General features: G+C 36.5%; 1 protein-coding gene across 4 annotated transcripts in view; it reads right to left on the minus strand.

Moving 5' to 3' along the window:
- The window catches only part of KANSL1 (KAT8 regulatory NSL complex subunit 1), a 160,916-nt gene that overhangs the window by 47,201 nt on the left and 94,596 nt on the right, over window positions 1–19,119 (minus strand). For all 4 annotated transcript variants that reach the window (XM_037163683.2, XM_037163681.2, XM_037163684.2 and 1 more), the window contains 2 exons: window positions 9,458–9,599; window positions 1,667–1,771 (listed from right to left, as the gene is read on the minus strand). In XM_037163683.2, coding sequence (XP_037019578.2) covers window positions 1,667–1,771; window positions 9,458–9,599 — 247 coding nt within the window. The remainder of the gene's footprint in view (window positions 1–1,666; window positions 1,772–9,457; window positions 9,600–19,119) is intronic.

Genomic DNA, 19,119 nt, shown 5'->3' on the forward strand with positions numbered 1-19,119 from the left:
TAGTTTCCTTCAGGAAGACACTTTCTGAAGATTAACCTCTCCTTCGCGACATAGTGATAAGGTATACTTGTTTTCATACTTATCCACTTTAGTGAATCAGAAACTACTGTGGTCAGCACAATGGTAAAGATGGTCCTCATGTTCAAAATTTTACAATCTAATATGGGTTATGTACATACAAGTGAATGGTAGGTAGGTAAAGGGACAAGTCCATGAGTGAAGCATGTATGTGAACGTATGTGAATGTATTTAAATATAACAATGAGAATCAGTAACACAATGAGACTATTATGCCCTACCCTCCACAAATACTGAGAACAAGAAACTATCAGAAAAACATGAATACAGAAGATTACCAGAAAAATTTTGGAATCTGTAAATACTGTACACAAATACAATATATAAATTTATTCTCAATCATACATGAATTCCTATATCAATCTCATGTTTCCTATAATTATTGTACAACTAGTACCAGCTAACCTTCCAACTTACTAATGTGTTCTGGCTGTCTCACTTACAACAAATTTTATCTGGGCTAGAGCAATCACTGGAATAGCTGCCCAGATGACTTAAAAAGTCTATAGACTGAATAGTGGCAAAACTCAGCATTCTGCTCTTTAATTTATTTAAAACTACTTTCCAGTGAAGAACCATTAATCTCTTAATGTCTTAGCATTTACACCTAGCATCAACAATGGCTGGCTTTCCTTAAGCTTTCTCATTACAAAAGTTAATTTCCACAATATCATATGAGTTCCTACTATGATAATGATAAAAGATAACAAACTTTGCTGATGTGCAGAGTCAACATCAACGCTTACTGGCTTCCCAAACAACTGTCACGGGACTTTGGAATTTCTAAGAAATCACCTAGCCCTGGCTGGTGTCGCTCAGTGGACTGAGCACAGGCCTGCAAACCAAACAACTGCAGTTTGATTCCCAGTCGGGGCACATGCCTGGGGTACAGGCCAGTTCCCAGCAGGGGACGCACAAGAGGCAGCCATACACTGATACGTCTCTCCCTCTCTCCTTCCTTTCCCCTCTAAAGATTAAAATAAATAAAATCTTTAAAAAAATCAAATCACTTAAATCAAGAAATGCAAATATTCATAAAAGCCAGTGACCTTCAGGGGAAGTAAAAAAGTGAAAGAAACAAAAAAGTGCTTTTGGGAATCAGAAGAAAAAGAAATTAACCTTGGTGTTGAAATAGGATCAGAAGATTATAGAAAATGTCAGCATTATCCTCATTATAGAATTAAAGGGAGTAACTCAAAAAAAAGCACTTTTAATATCTTTGAGTAAAACCTCTAGTCCAACCTTTTGATTTTATAGTGTGGCCCAGAAAAGTTACCTTATTTGTCAAAGTCAAAGAAAGTGCCAGAACGATGTGTTCTCTTGATTCCCAGTAATACTCCATAATGCCACAGTCCTCTGGCTGTGTTGTCATTAGAGTTAGGCACTGCTTTTGAATTCTTCAGGCCAGCCACTGAATTATAGAAGGAGCTGTGAACTGCCCCACCCAGCAATGCAGATCTTTAAATGCCAAGTGATAAATGAGAATACAGTACCCTTCTGCCAGGATCTTTTTCTAACAGAATAAACTGTGTGCTCAGGCTACACCCTAAGTGTGCAGTCATTTCCCCTTTTCTGTGTCTATACTTACCAATTTGTCATTCCCATGATCTGTCTTCATCTCAGAACTAAGTGGAAGAAGTAAGTCTACTGTTGAGTGCTCTGGAGGAGGCACCTCTCCAAGAACTATCAACCCCTACAGGACACACAGAAAAACAGCACAAGTGAGTAATATTAAAAGTACCGTTTAGCATCTTTTAGATCTGGATTCTTTATCCAACTATATGGTATTTTTACACTACATTACCAACTAGACTATATTGCTTTTAAGAGCAGCAATGCAGCCTTTTTAGTTTACTTGATCACTCATGTGACTTAAAGATTACCAAACTGAAAGCGCTAAAATTACAAATGATGAGTTAAAACAAATGACAAGCAACCGAAACTACTGGATGAAACAAAGGTAGAGCAGAGCAGTCTCAGTAATATATTAGGAAACCAAGAACTGTTGGGGGAGGGGCGGACCTGTTCCAAAGGCATCTGTTCCTCATAATCATAAATATTACTCCAGATTAGTTTCCTGACTGACCATTTGAATTCAGGTCTTACATTCAACCCAGTAAAATTTAAAAATGTAAGAAGAAATTTACGCAACCCACAAATCCTATCCATAATCAGCATGGGCCAGTTTGGTAAAGGCAGAAGTTAGCTTACTATGCAAAACAAACAAACTAACACATACACATATAAATACCCCATGAATTCAAGTAAAAGTGACCAAAATCAGTTACGACATTGTAAAATAAAGACTGGAGTGACTAGAGCTTTGTGTCTTTGGTTCTCTTTCTTTGGTCTGAAAAGTAAGGAGATCTGACTGATAAGAAGCACTTAACAAAAAATTTGTATAAGAATCACCTATGGAAATTTATCAAAGGATACCTACCCAGGTCTGACATCCTCTCCTCAGAATCTCTGGGGAGAAGGGCTGGGTTTTTAAATAGCTCCCCTTGATTAAGTCCTAACATAAATCCTAAACTGAAAAAAATCAATCAGTCTTGCTGATCAGAATCTTCCAGATAATATCCTAAAATACAGATTCCAGGACCTAGAGATTTGGACTGTATCAATGTGGGCTCCCTAAGGGCACTGTAACATAGGTTCTTGTAAGCCAATGAACCAAATGATCCATCTCCAGTGGCCTTTCTAACTCAAAAAATAGCTATGAAATAGGGCATGCAAAGAAATGAAAAGGGTTGGATGGGGACAGTAAGAAAGGATAACAACTTTTTTTTTTACCTTAGTTAAAAGAAAAAAGAAGTAAAACATCTTTTTCCCCCCCTGAAAGCGAGAGAAACAACACTTAACTATTCTGGAATAAGACCATACCTAGCCTGCACAGAAATGATGTGCAGACTCCTAAGAGGGAAAGGTCATTAACTTAAGCAAGAAACATTTGGCCTAGCCTTTAAAATGAACTTTCTCTGACTGAAAGAACTGCTGCTAAACATTTTCTTGCCTCAATCATAAGCATTAAATAACACCGCATCAGCTTTACTATTTCAAAGTAAAAACTATTTGTAAAAAGCAGCTTATCTTGTACACAATTCCCTTCTCAAAATTGCATTCAACACCTTCCATGCTTAAGAGCCTAAAACCACCTCCCCATTTCCTGTATAAAACCCAAACTCATCTTGACATTCAGAGTCCCACACAATCTATCCCTACCTTATTTATCTATTTCCAACTTTCTCCAATTATTGTTACAGTTATATCAATCTCATCTCCTAGAAAATGTTTGAATGTACATGTAAAGTTGCTGTTGAGAGGTGGGGGGTTATTATAAAGTATTATGTACCTAAATGCAATGAAAGGTTATAATAGTACCTGTTCTTTCTTTGTTCATATTGATTCTGTCCCTTTCTTAAATTTATCCAAAATGTCATGTGTCCTTCCAACAAGCTTGTCAAATCCAAGTCCCACCTCTTTTCAAGAAAATGTCCTAGGGTTAACTAGCCTCCCACTTGCTTTCTTCATCTTGCCAAAATTCCTAAAGCACTATGATTGTATCTTACATTCTGTGTATTTAAATCTCATTTCCAGAGAAGAACTTTGGGCCAAATTATTTCATATATTGTTGCCTCAATTTGCTGTTTTAAATGTTAACTAATGGTACACTCTTGAAGAAAAAAAAACCCCACGAATATATTTTAATATCCCACCCCCACATTTTCTTTCTTGGAATCACATACCAAGAAAGAAAATGTGTAAAAGACTTTTTTAAGTTTTTATGTTAAAAAATATTTCCCTTGAAGAAGAAACCATCAAGTTTATATTAAATATAACCAGGAGCCTAAATTAATTATAAAGTTACTCCATCAATTTTTTTAGGTAAGAATACAACAAATGTTTCCACAGGGAAAAAATTTCCCATAAACTACCAAGTAACTTCTAAAAAAAACACCTGAGACTTCAAAAACACCCTCCTAGGAAAGTTTTAGAAGATTTGGTAGGGACCATTTATTCTCTATCATTTTATGGACCAGAGGTGATCATGCCAATAGGCCAATCCATAGCAGAACTCAGGCTAAAAGCTGGTCTACTCTCTTGTTCTTTCTTTTGTTCATGCAAATCCAGCCATCATTTTTCCATTCATCAACATTTTTTTAGGTGCTAGAAACACAAAAGGAGACACACACAGCCTTCCTCAAAACCCCTTCCCTACTGCCCCCCTGCCCAAACTCATCCTTCCAAGTGCCTACATTTTAACACTGGGGGACAAAGACTGACAATAAACAATAAGAGTAAGTACATTTTATGTAGTACATTAGAAGGTGTTAAAAGAGAAAAAAAAAGTACAATGAGAGTATTAAGAGATGGGAGCGAGCACTACCTAGTTATTAGGCAGTCAGGGTAAACTTCACAGAGAAGGTAGTATTTGAACAAATATTTGAGAGAGATGGTGGGAATAAACTTTGGGGACATCTGGGTGAAGACTTATGCAAAAGTTTCAAGGTTGGAGCCAGCTTGATGATTTTAAGAACTGTAAGAAATTCAGTGAGTGGAGTTCAAGGTAGGAGCTTAAGTCAGAACAGGTGGGAAAGAGAGTTAATCTTGTACTGCCTTGTAACTCATGAGTATTCTAGCTTTTATTCTTAAATGAGAACTCATTGAAAAGTTTCAAGTATAAGGAGGAACAGACCTTTATGGTTCATAAGGATCAATCTAGCTATTGTGTTGATGTGAAGACTAGTGAATGGTAAACAGAAAAGCAGAAAGTACAGGGTGGGGAAAAAGCAGGTTTACAGTTGTGACTGTGAAACATCAAGTTTTCTTGTATTATCATTTATTAACTATCATATTTCCATACCAACAACTGTGCATTCTGGATATATACATTTGAAGACAGAATCAATCAGCACTGTAAATGTGCTTTTTGGATATGAGGGAAAGGAGACAAGAAACCTAGTCAAGGTTTCTGGCCTCTACAACAAGAATGGAATTTCCACTGATCTGTTCAGAGTTCTTTTCAATGCCCACTGATTTTAATCAAATCTGTTTTTCTAAATATGTGCTCAGTTGCTATACTGATGCATTTAGCATTGATCTATACATACACTGTCGTCCCTTCCTCCAAAATATCTATGTTCGCTATAGAATATGAAACCAATCAAAAGATCCCTTATACTGTACCTCATTCCAAAAAAGAATGAAAGCAACTAAAAAGGATGAGCAAACACCAACCCACTTTACTAAAAAATACAGGGGGTTAAAAACCTGCTGTTTCTTTATTAATTTTTAAAGATTTATTTACTTTTAGAGAGAGAGGGAGAGAAACATCAATCGGGTGCCTCTGGCACTCTTCGGTCCATACCCTGGATAGGGACCGAACCTACAACCCAGACATGTGTCTCCACTGGGAATGGAACGGTGACCCTTCCCTTCACAGGATGATGCTCAACCAACAGAGCCACACCAGTCAGAGCAAAACCTGCTGTTTCTATAACTCAAATAGTCAAGCACTTAAAAGCAACTGCTAACTTGAGCAAGAAAGTTGGATACTCAAGTCTCAGCTCTGCACTCATTTGGTAGTTTTGACCATGAACAAAGGATTCAACCTCTTTGACCCTCCAATTGTTTATTTTTAAATATGAGAACAGTAAAATGCTTAACACAGAGCCTGGCAAATCCATAGTATACATGTTCACAGGCTTCTTTTATATAGAGATACATGACCAAATGCATGATAATATACCTTTGGGGGAAATTCCATTGCTTATTTGTTATACTGGGTGGAATAGTATACCTCTCCAAAACTTGCACCTATGAATGTGACCTTATTTGGAAACAGGGACTTTGCCGATGTAACCAAGTTAAGAGGAGTCCTTCAGTGGGGTCTCTTAAATTCCAACATGACTGACTGTCCTCATAAGACACAGACACGATGAGAGAAGAGATGGTCATGTGAAGATGGAAGCAGAAACTGGAGTGATGATGCAACATAAACCGAGGACCACCAGGATTACCAGCACTACCAGGAGTTTAGGAAGAGCTGAAGGAGAATTCCCCAGAATCTTCAGAAGGAGCATGGCCCTCCCCTGTCTCAGAATTCTAGCCCACAAAACTACAAGAATATAAACTTTTGTTTTATGTTTATCCCCTACCTTGTGCAAATCTCACATGGCAGCACCAAGAAACTAACACATTTGTTTTCAAAAGCCAATGTATAAATATATTTAATAAACTTGTTAATTTTCTTGATATCTTGCTTACTGGGATTACCATTCTACTTATATCCTTCCTGTCACAATTTTGTGACTAATAGACATTGTATATCCACACTGCAGACAAAGAAAAAAAATTAAAATCTAGAATGATTTATCAGCAAGACTGATTTTTTTCAGTTTAGGATTTATGTTAGGACTTAATCAAGGGGAGCTATTTAAAAACCCAGCCCTTCTCCCCAGAGATTCTGAGGAGAGGATGTCAGACCTGGGTAGGTATCCTTTGATAAATTTCCATAGGTGATTCTTATACAAATTTTTTGTTAAGTGCTTCTTATCAGTCAGATCTCCTTACTTTTCAGACCAAAGAAAGAGAACCAAAGACACAATAAATCAATGATTTAATGTACAGACCATGAAAATGAGGTTCAGAAGTGTTCAGTAACTTTTATTTCCAAGGTTACACAGCTATATGGTAGCAAGACTAGGACTAGAACCAAGAGAATTATCACCAATTCCAAGTCTGGGGCTTAACACGTTATGCCCTGCATGATATAACTCTTGAATAATCAATATATACACAAAATTTCAAAATAACTACTTTCCAGATATTCAGAAATATCTAAGACTTGAATGTTTCCCAAAACTGCTCCATTATTACTGCTGAGTTAAGAGCTAAAGAATAAAGCTGGAACCAAAAGTGAAGACTCTTCTCTCATACCTTGTGAGATAGTAAACTGAGGCATTACTATCAAAAAAACTTCTCAAATATACATAAAAAAAAAAAAAGTATTAATGCTGTGACTTAAGTAAGGATGTTTATTATGGCATGCTTTAATTCAGGTGTACCTCATTGCAGATCACAGATGTTGTTACATTTTTTTTTACATCTTTTTAAAAGATGTTTTTACCTCTGTGACTGCAGATTACAGGTTTTTACAAAGTGAAGGCAAGACCCCCCACCAGCAAAAAGATTACAACCCACCTTATTGAGAGATACTCTACTGCAGTGGTTTAGAACCAAACCTGCAATATCTCTGAGGTATGCCTATATAATTTTAATAAAATGTATGATTAAAATATCAGCCAAGAAAGGTAATAAAATGTAGCCAGTGAAAATGTGGGAGGGAGGGAGGGAGGGAGGGAGGGAGGGAGGGAGGGAGGAAGGAAGGAAGGAAGGAAGGAAGGAAGGAAGGAAGGAAGGAAGGAAGGAAGGAAGGAAGGAAGGAAGGAAGGAAGGAAGGAAGGAAAATGCTCAGGGTCCCATATGCACAGAAAAAAAAATAGTGGAAGAATACATGACCAAATGTTCATAGTGGGTTAATTTTGAATTGGGGTTTTGTTTTTTTGGTTTTTAGAGTATTTTCAGATTCACAGTAAAACTGAGAGAAAGGTACAGAGAAAGGTGTATTTTCTTATTTTCCAAGTTTCCTCAGAATTGATAACACTTTTTCATCCATTCTAAGACATACTTTTTCATATCTTAACATCTTCAACATCAGAATGCACCTTAACAATTGATATTGTATCTTAGTTTAATTAAAACCATTTGTTAGTGGCACATAAAATAATGCTGGATCTTACAATCAATGGCATTTTCAAGTCTATGGAGTGTAATTTTGTAATAGGGAGCTAATAAAACATATGCACATAAAAACACACATATTTATGCATGTATATAAAATAAAGCAACAAAAAATTAAAATAAAGCAACAAATATGACTACCATTGTGCCAGTATCAGATGTTACTAAGGGACTCTTATTCTCAAATATGGAAATCCCCACTAAACTGTTGGTAAGGCTATAATAACCCAGAAACAGACACTGAAGAGGTATCCCCTAACAGTGCAAGACACCCCCTGCCATCAGGATAGGAATGTCTAGCTATTCCTATCACCATTCCAGCTCACATTCTACAAGTCTCAATCAATCTCCCCTGTGAAGAAGAGCTAAGGTTAAAGACCCTTAATGAATATTTTTAGTTTTAACTAATTTGTTCCAGCTAATTTTTAAATTAGGATTTAAATTTTGTTTTAAAAAAGCTAAATCCTCTAGACTTTGCCCCCAATTATAACACACACTACCCAACTTTTGGAGAATTTTATCTAGAACATTTTGGAAAGAAACTAGAATGATCCACTGTAATTTTTAGAATAAAACCTTTATTAAAGGGGGGCTGCAAAACTTTTACCTCAAACTCTCATCATTTTTTTATCTTGTCAATTGGTCATCCTTTTAACTTTTGGCTTACTAATTAATTTAATGAAGAGTTCAAAGTACAGCAATTTTCTGAAGGCTTTTACCAGAACTAATGCAGGACAAAATCTGTTGTGACAGTTATTTTTAGAAGAAGTAGGCTCTTCATTTAGATCCGTGCGTCCAATCATGAAGCTTAATTGCATCAAGCTAATACAAAAGTATCTTGAAAGAATGTAAGCTTCACAAAAGGAGAAATTTTTATTTACCACTATGACCTCACTAAGGAGAACAGTGCTTGGTACACAGTAGACACCCAACTATTTGCCGAATGAATTTCTTTTCCATGAACATTTATCCCTCAGTCAAAAACAAACAGAGCAGAGGACTCTTCCAAGTTGGTTTATAAGAAGAAAAAACGTATAGTTTATACACAGATAAAAACTGTGTGATAGGAATCAGCCCTCTGCAGATAGGGGGACACTGGAAAATCAAAATCCTAATCATCAATGTCTAATTTTGCCTACGCAATCTTTTAGGAAAAATCCTATTCTGCCTCAAGAAAGAAGGGAAGCTTAATTACCCAGTAAAAGAGAATATATCTATGCAAAATAGCAAGATGAAAATCCTTAGTCATCACCACTTTTCCATATACATAGCAAATATGACAGTTATACTCAATGAAATACACTATTCAGTCTTTTTCTTATGCTTCCTGTTAGCCCAGATATACAAACTGTTTTTGTTCTAAACAGATGTTCAATTTCACAATATATCCTAGTAGTGATGTCTGCACCACACTAAGCAACATCAGGCTCTTAAACAAATTAAACCACTATTATGAGACCATATTAAACCATTCTCTTTGACATGGTTAAGAGTTATTGAGGGATAGCGGAAAAGGGATAACGGTAGTGTTTAGCTGGGCCAAAAAAAAAAAAAAGACCAGACACTCATCCCTCACCTTATTAGCACGTATCTGTTTGTAAATATCCGTTTGCTGCCGAATTCTATATTCCAAGTCAGAAACATGAGCCTGAAGCCAGTTCCAGCGGCTGACAATAGCTGCTCGGTCTGCAGCCCATCTCCATTCTGACCTCCGCCTCCTAAAAGGAAAAAAAGTGAGTGAAATCCGAGAGTAGCAGCAATATTTTTAAAAATAATACAGTGTGACTTTATTTAAATACCAAAACATAAAACCAAATTATTAGTTTCTACATAGCTACAGGAATGACAAAGGAGAGATGAGACAGGATAAGAAAATCAATCCGGAGTTTCATTTGATTCGTTTCGCTATTTTGCTATGAGAACATCCTCAATTTTTTTTGGAGGGAATGAGAACTTTTAGAATGAGCTGTGGGAGGCAACTTGCCACCCTAATTTTCCTGGCTACCATGTTAAAGCAAAACTAGACTGCTACTATTCTTACCCAAAGTTCAGCAACTATTACTAAATAAATGCTCAATTTGTTGTATCCTTTTGTTCTATTCCAAAGCCCTGAAATAGCTGTTTTGCAATAATTTGCCCAGTTTTTAAAAATTCTAAACTGGTTTATAGAGAGGAGAAGGGAGAGAGAAACATGAATTTGTTATTCCACTTTATTTATACATCCACAGGTTGATTCTTGTATGTGCCTCGACTTGGGATCAAACCTACAACCTTGGAGAACTGGATGTTGCTCTAACCAACTGAGAGTTACCATGGCCAGGGCTTATGTAGTTTTATAGTTGTTTTTTGGAGGTAGAGAATTCGCCAATCTTTTCACCCACTGTCACTGGAACTCAATCATTTTTTTACTTGATTTTTTCCTGCATCAGTGTTTTAATTTTTATGGAGTTTGTATTATCTTCCCAATGTTACCATAACAAGGTATCCCAAACTGGGAGACTGAAAGCAATAGAAATGTCTTTTTTCACTTATAGAAGCTAGAAGACTGAAATTAAGGTTTCAGCAATGACATGCTCCCTCTGAAGACTCTTTCTGTGCCTTTCTCAGTTTCTGGTGTTGTTGGCAATCATTGGCAATCCTTAAGCTTGTTGTAGATGCATCACTCCAGTCTCTGCTTTTGTGGTAACATGGGGTTACCCTGTGTGTCTTCCCATCAGCTTCCGTGTACGTGCACACACATGTAGCAGCAGCTTTATATACCAAATGGGGAGCTTTTTAACATCTAAAGGCCCATACATAGACCAACTCTACTGCCAAGAAAAGCAAAAGATTTTGTCTGCCTGCCACAGGACACACACAGATAAAACTCTTCACATACAGGTATTTCCCAAACTAACTAATTAAAAATTGCCTTCTAGTATCCTAATCTTGTGGCACACAATTTTTCTGGAACTGCTTTCTCAGGTGATAGAAATATTTTCTATTTTAAGACATATGATAAAAAAAATCCAGCAAGATAGCCAAGTAAAGATCAATAAACAAAAACTAATAATGTCTTATATGTGCCAACAAGTAAAAAAACAAATAAAAAACACCCACAAAACCTCATTAAAAAAAGAACTACTCATAACACCAACAAATGCTAATGTTTCATACAAAAGATCTTTACATAAAAAATAAAACCTAAAAACATGAAAGACCTACAACAGTGATTTTTTTTAAAAAAGATGACAACTGTCATAGGAATCTATAAATTCTAGTAAGTTTCAGGTTTTAAACGGAAGCTGACAAACTGAACCAAAAACTTACATGGAAAAAAAGGACCAACAATGGAGAAATTTTAAAGAAAGTATTATGAAATTTTTTAGAAAATCAGATTACAGGTTAACTGTTAAGCTATGATAATTAAGACAGTATACAAAGACAAAAAGACCAGTGACACGGAGCCCCGAAACTTAAAACAGGGCATATAATCAAGGTGGCATTCATATCAGTGGGGAAATATAGACCCATTCAATAAATGATACTGAAGTAGAAAAAGTAAAATTAGTTCCCTTCTTTGTGATATAATCACATTGTTTTCAAATTTCTCAGTCTGAAAAGCTGAACTTAAACACACAAAACGAGTACCTTTGGAACTTCAGAGCAGGAAAAAAATTAAGTCAAACCTACAAACAAAATACTTAGCCAATTTCCAACATACAATAAAAGATTCAATAAAATTAAAGGCAAGCCACTCACTGATAGAAGATATCTGTAACATAACTACAGATTAACTATCAAAATATGTAACTACAATAAGTAGGTTTAAAAAGGCAATGTAAGAGAAAATTTACATAAGAAATCCAAATTCATGTAAGAAAATTCACATGGGCCAATAAATACATAAAAATATGCCAGTATTAGGTCAAATATTAAAAAGTTGTTTCAAACTCAGATTGGAAAAACCAAGTGTGGTGAGATGTGGAAAACAGCAATTCATGTATTGCCGATAACAATAAAAACTGGCATAACTATGTTTGAAGATTAATTTGGAAATGCGTGGATCAGTGGAGAATGTGCATACCCACCCATCATGAAATTTTATTTCAGAGAACATAACCCACACATCTGTATGAACAAACATGTTCAGTGCAACAGAGGTACAGCTAAAAATTAGTTTGTATAGTTGGCTAAAGTTAAGCTGTACTAGACAAACTCTATAATTTATTCCTTTAGTACATTTTTCTATAGCAATTAAAACATTAATGAGAACTATCTGTACCAACATGACTATCTCAGAAGACAATGTTGAATGGAAAAGCCATATAAAAACTGAAAGCAACAAAAATAAGTACTGTTTATCAATTTAATTATTACTACATGTATCAATACAACTACAACAATGTGAAATGATTAAACTACATAAAAACTAAAAAAGAAATAATAAAGACTGGCACTAAGACATAAATAATAAATATATAGAAACATGCACAGGGCCTGGCTGGGGTATCTCAGTGGACTGAGCACTGGCCTGCAAACCAAAGGGCCACTGGTTTGCTTCCCAGTCAGGGCACATGCCTGGGTTGTGGGCCAGGTCCCTGGTTGGGAGCATATGAAAGGCAACCACACATTGATGTTTCTCTCCCTCTCTTTCTCCCTCCCTTCCCCCCTCTCTAAAAATAAATAAAATGTTTAAACAAACTTTCATTTTAAGTACAATTATGTTTCAAGGTTGGCTGCAGATGTAGTTCTAGCCCAAATTCAAGAAAGGAACCTCAAAAGCTCAAGTATAACCTCTGAACATCGTTCCTAAACTAAGTGTCCTCGTTTTTCTAAAAAAGGCAAAGCTAGTTAACCTGCACATCCTGTTTCCAAGTTTCATTATTCTTCAAGGTTCACCACCTTCCTATCCTGCAAATCTCTTGGTTTTTACGAGTTTATTTCACTTCTGAAGCTACTGCAGTATCAAGTCCCCATCACTCACAGCTGGGCTAATCAACAACCTCCTTAGTTACTACTCCTAATATAAGTCACATACTACCTTTTCCTAAATAAACTCCCCTCAAACCTTATTTCTTCCTATCACTCTTACATGTATGGAACCAGACATGCTCCTTTGCTTCTCTTTAAATCCTGTATTCAAGGAAACAGTAAAGTATAAGGGGAGTCAAATATTGTAAAGGACAGCACTCTGAAGACCCCCCCAAAAAAAGGTTAAATAAAATTAATGCAACATCCATTTAACTGTATCCACAGCCAAGTTTGTTTTAACAACTGACAATGGCTAGCCAAAATAAAACCCTAATGTTGAAAACCAAAGCAGAGCAAGGGAAAGATGATTTCTTGGCAAATTACCACACTTCCTCCTTTAGTCATCTTAGGTGGACAAAGAATCTTACAGCAGTCTCTTCCACCCAATGATTCTGAACTTAGCTCATAAGCCTTCTCAAAACAGTGTTCTGGGACACCAAGCACTCTGAATTGACAGGAAAGATGAAACCTATTTGTTATCTCCGAATTTAGATACATCTTAACCCAAAGAATTTTTTTCTTTCTTGTTTGATATCAAAAAAGGGAAGAAACCAAAACACTTTAAGATCTGAAAGGCTGAGAGTACAAAGGAAAAGATAGTTACTTAAAACATTTCAGTTTGTAGAAACTTTGAGGAATAAATATGGGAAAAATGGGAATAAATACTCATTTCCCATTGATATTAAGGAACAGCCCTTTTCAATTTTGCTGAAGTCAAAACTAACAGATCTGGTATATAGGAAATCTTATAAACACCAATATAAAACTGAGCCTCCAGATCATCTTTTTTGGAGATTGGCCAATAAAATAATAAAATGCAACATTAAGGGAATGCTAACAATCCCTAAATTACAAACAGGTTTTATCCTATGAATACATTTGTAATATGACAGTTTGGGAGTGGAAATGAGTTTCAGTAAAATTGTCACAATGTTGTAATGCAATTAATGGAATGAATGCATCACCCCAAGTGTCCAAAAAGTATCACTTGTTCAAAATACTAGAAACATGGGCAAAAACCCCTGAACTGTCAGCAAAGGTGAAAAGTGTATGCGAAGATGTTACTACATTCCAGTGGCAGAGCAGACCACCACAAAACATTATTCCATAAATAGTAAGAGCTTCACATCTTATGTTTGGTTTTCCTTAACAACAAAACGCCAACATGCCACAGAAACTCAGTTTACCAGATGTAAGGGTGGATTTCCCCTCTTAATACTTAAATGTAAATTTATTACAGATAATTTACAGCTCAAAAATGCCAAGAGACACTGATTTAACATTAGGGTCATGCTTAAACAGACTTCAAAATAAAAATAACACATGACTATGGTTGCAGTGATACATAAATATAACGACGAACTGGTGTCTAATATAGTCATCAATGATGAAGGAAAAGATGTGTATTCCAACACTGATGAGTCTTGTAAAAGCTCTCCTATTGCTTACTGTGCTTACAATTAGTGAAATAAATGCTTTATCTGTGTGTGTTTTGCAAGAAACTAGAATGAATCCTAACATACTGTTTTCCTATACACTTTATTCTAGTTTGTACCTAATTATTTGTCTACATATACTGGGATACCACTGCCTGAGTAGGGAATTCACTTTAACTCATATTTTGCTCCTTGCTTTTTATAAACACTATGGTTAAATTTGCTTTGCATGTATTATATAAAAACCCATTAAAATCTTACACTATAAATTGCTTTTTGAATACCCTAATGCAGGAAAATACAGTACTGATATTTCCTTTTGTAATGCCACATAATTTTTTAATGTTCCCAGCTATGCATAAGTGTTCATTTGTGTAAAATAGTGTATGTTGTATAGATTTCTCTTTTAGTAATATGAACTTATACTTTAGCAGTTCTCTTTACAGTGTTAGAATATTACCACATCTAAAACTTACAATGTTCTAAGGGATCCAAGTATATAAAAAATCTATTGTATTCACTTGAACAACAACAAAAAATCATTCCTCTAAAAGGCTGACTCTGGCTTGGTGGCTCAGTTGGTTAGAGCATCATCCTGCGCACTAAAAGGCTGCAAGTTCGATTCCTGGTCAGTGCATATCTAGGTTGCAGATGCAACCCCCCCAGTCAGACTAGTAAAGAAAACAACCAATGGATATTTCTCTCTCATCAACAAACATATCTTTGGATGAGGATTAAAAAAACAAATAAAAAAGCTTTTATAAACACACTGAAACTATATAGTGAAAAGTACTTGAAAATGTAGGACTCAGCCCTGATCAGTGTGTCTCAGTTGGTTGGAGCATCACCCTGTGTAAACTAAAGGGTGCAAGGTTTAGAATGGGGTGTAGGCTAAGAAGCCCCTGGGGGGGGATCCAAATCCTTCATAGCCTTGGGTGGGTAAAGAAGAAACAAAGCAGGGTCATTAAAAGTTGCTTTGCATAACAACAGCTGCCCATTGTTACAGTCATGTTAAATAGCTTGCCTGCAGCTTGGAGCTAGGAAAATGGGCGTGACTTTAAAGCGTAGGGGAGCAGGGAGGCGGTTTCCCAGTTGCTGTGCCTGTGCTAGGGGAGGAAGGCAGTTTTTTTTGCATTGCGGGTCCATGCCTGCCCAGACTAACGATGGCAACCAGAGAAAGGCAGAAGATACTGGAGGGCTGGCAAATGTAACCCTTTGTAGAAGAAGTCCGAAACGGTGTCCCGGAGAAAGCTTCAGGCTAGTATTTAAACTCAAGCGTGGCAGCCACTCTGGCACTTGACCATGAGGCTTGGGAAGAAGGGCTCTTGGCCATGAAGGAAAGAGTAGTAAGGAAAAAGACATACTGTCTGTAGCAAGGAATTTTTTTGCCATGTAGTTTGAAAGAAAGCAGTAATTACAAAGGAAGAAATAAATGCTCTGGCTAACTCCAAAGCTACAAAGGACTTCCTTGCAAAATCATGACCTCTTGCACCTGAATTTTACCTGGACTGTTAAAACTTGTGCCTTTCCTAAATTTCACCATAATCCAAAGTAAAACAGCACACGCCCTTCTGTACTATTACACAAAGGCTAATGGCAATGTACTCCAGATCCTGCACGAATAAGGATATAGGAAACTTTTAAGGATGTTTTTGGCTAGTAGCCTGGTAGAAAGCAAGGGGAGTGCTGGGTGGGTCTCATGGAAAAGGAGGGCTCCAAGTTAAGGTGCTTCGAGCACCGCCAATGTTGAAATGTTGTAAATAAACATCTGCTCCTTCCAGTATTAATTGTTAGGTCTTTTGCCAAGGTGCTATGGGGATGGGCCCAGGTCTGCTTTATAACATAACAGCTGCAGGTTCGATTCCCAGAACACATGCCTGGGTTGCAGGTTTAGTACCTGGTCAGGATGTGAACAAGAGGCAACCAATCCATGCTTCTCTCTCTCATGAATGTTTCTCTCCCTCTTTCTCCCACCCTTCCCCCCTCAAAACAATAAATAAAAATCTTTAAAAAAAGATAGTGTTTTTTAAAAATTAAAGAGCTCAGCTTACATGTTGGCCAATGTAGAAAACAAAAAAGGGATTAGTTGTCTTTAATTCTTTAAAATCATCTCAAATGGTAAAGTTAATGAAAATGTTTCATTAGAAAAGGACAAAAAAGATCAATACAGGAACTTTTTTTCTTAAAGATTTTATTTATCTTTAGAGGGGAAGGAAAGGAGAGAGGGAGAGAAACATCAATGTATGGTTGCCTTTCGTGCGTCCCCTGCTGGGAACTGGCCTGCAGGAAACCTGCCTGCAACCCTGACATGTGCCCTGACTGGGAATCGAACCGCTATTGTCTGGTTCGCAGGCCCGCGCTCAATCCACTGAGCTACACCAGCCAGGGCAGGAACTTTTATATAAAGAGATTAAACCTCTCTTAGATTTGGGGACCAAGCTTCTATTTTTATTATAAATTATACATTGAATCTTCAAAGATGACACTGATAAAACCTCTTCTATTGCATCATAAAAATAATCTGAATCACTTAATTCAGAGGTGGTTACCAATAATTTTACAAAAATAAAAGCACCAGGAATGTAACTTCTGTTAACAGAAAAGGATTTGCAATACTGAACTCCTTACAGCCAACTTCTTATCAATGAGTTCAACAAAAAGATTTTGATAAACCCTATCTGTAACGCCTACAGCACTGCCACATAGAGCTGAACAGATGGCAATCGTAGCTACTGCCTTTTCCTCAAAGAAAAATCTTGAGCAAAAGCTTCAGTTTCTAAAAGTAACACTCAAAAGTAAGCACTTCCTTAAAAGCCCACCTAGTTCAATTCTAAGATGCAAAATGTGTAATTCCATGAGAGCAATGCTGGTGGGTTATACTTTTCCCTGATCTAAAAAAAAATTACAATAAAAAGAAGATTTTATTCATTTTTTACAGAGTGGGGGAGAAAGAAGAGGAGGATAATATCAATCAGTTGTCTCCTACATGCCCCAAGCTGAGGACCTGGCCTAAAATCCAGGCACGTGACCTGAACAGAAATCAAACCAGCAACCTTTTGCTTTGTGGGAGGATTCCCAACCAAATGAGCCACAAGTCTAGGGCTTGATCTAGAAACTTAAAAAAACCTCATTAAATCAACAACAAATATGCTTAAGACCTTAAGAAAAACACCTTAATGGTGATAATTCCATCTTTGGTTCTGATTTCAGTCCTATCCAGTTCTTTCCTTAAATGAAAACAAAGATTCCTATTAACAAATTGTAATAACTGTCCACATCAAGTTACACACAGCACTATGTTCAACCAAAAACTGGTAAATTATTTGACGGAGTTATGTGCGATTTCCAAGTGTGCAAGGAAGTTTGAGGCACCTAAATTCTGAAATTACCACATTCTTTAGATGACATAAAACCAGTAGACTAGAGTAGGTAAAACTGAGATCATCCCTGAACATCCAGAGCACACAGTTGCTAGATTCATGAGATAGGATTAGAAAATCCTGCCATTACTGAAAATCATGGGGGGGGGGGGGGGGGGGGGGATATACAAATATTCACTACCTTGCTCCAGGACAGTGTGAAACAGGAAAGAGCAGGGAAGACAGGTTTAAACCAAGTTATAAAACGTGTATGATCTTGGACAATGTAAATTAACTTCTGGTAATGACAGCAACATCTGCCTCACAGGACTGTCGTGTTCATAAAATGATGTGATCCTAACTGCCAAGTACAATATGTGTATTAAAAAAGAACTATTAAATAAATATAACCTTGAATTTCAATGCCATATAATAAAAGATACAAAGGGATAAGAAGAGAAATAAAATCTCTAAGGGGCAAATAAATTCAGAAAATAGGTGTTTTCAGTTAGCAACAGAATCCTGAGTTTCTTGAGTGTTGGGCTTTGTAGTCACCTAAAAGGAAGTATTACTCTTAAGCTGTAAAACCAAAGTAGTTACACTAGAATAGACATTGTGTTCAGCAAAATATAAAGAGATAGAAGAAATAAAAGTACAGGGGGGAAAAACAAGGTGTCTAGCATCTCATTTCCTAAATAAATAAATAAATAAATAAATAAATAAATAAATAAATAAATAAATAAATCTCAGATGAGAATGGGTTAATAAACAGTTGTATCTGTCACTCTAACTAGGTTATATCTGCTTTCTAGGTTGGTGGTAACAGGAAAAAAATGTATCAAAGTCAATTTACTGCGAAGACTACGGGAGTTGATCACTTAATCCTTTTTGTGTTACTACTTAAACCAAATTATGTCTGAAACTGAAATGAGATATGTGCATTTTGGCAGATTATTTCAGCCAATCTTTCAACCTACCAGTGAACTCTTCCTGTCCTCCCCCTTCCCTTTAACACCCCCCCACACACACACACTTTAAAGATGTTTTTATTCATGGGGGAACAAAAAAGTCATTGAGCTGAGACCTGGAATTTCTGGGGCAAGCCACACAAAGTCTATTCCTTTTCTCATGGAGCTTTAAAATCTTGCAAGACAAGCAAACACTGAACAAATAATTACAAACTAATTTTTAAAAAAATGATTATGATACAAACCAAAATAGCAAGATCTAATAAATGTATATTAGGGGGCACTGGCTGGTGTAGCTCAGTGGATTGAGCGGGCCTGCGAACCAAGATCGGGGTTCAATTCCCAGTCAGGGCACATGCCTGGGCTGCAGGCCAGTTCCCAGCAGGGGACACATTAAGGGCAACTATACATTGATATTTCTCTCCCTCTCTCCTTCCCTTCCCCTCTAAAGATAAATAAAAT

This window comes from Artibeus jamaicensis, unplaced genomic scaffold, assembly GCF_021234435.1.
Source record: "Artibeus jamaicensis isolate MK-2021 breed Jamaican fruit bat unplaced genomic scaffold, CSHL_Jam_final contig_1998, whole genome shotgun sequence".
Classification (NCBI taxonomy): Eukaryota; Metazoa; Chordata; class Mammalia; order Chiroptera; family Phyllostomidae; genus Artibeus; species Artibeus jamaicensis.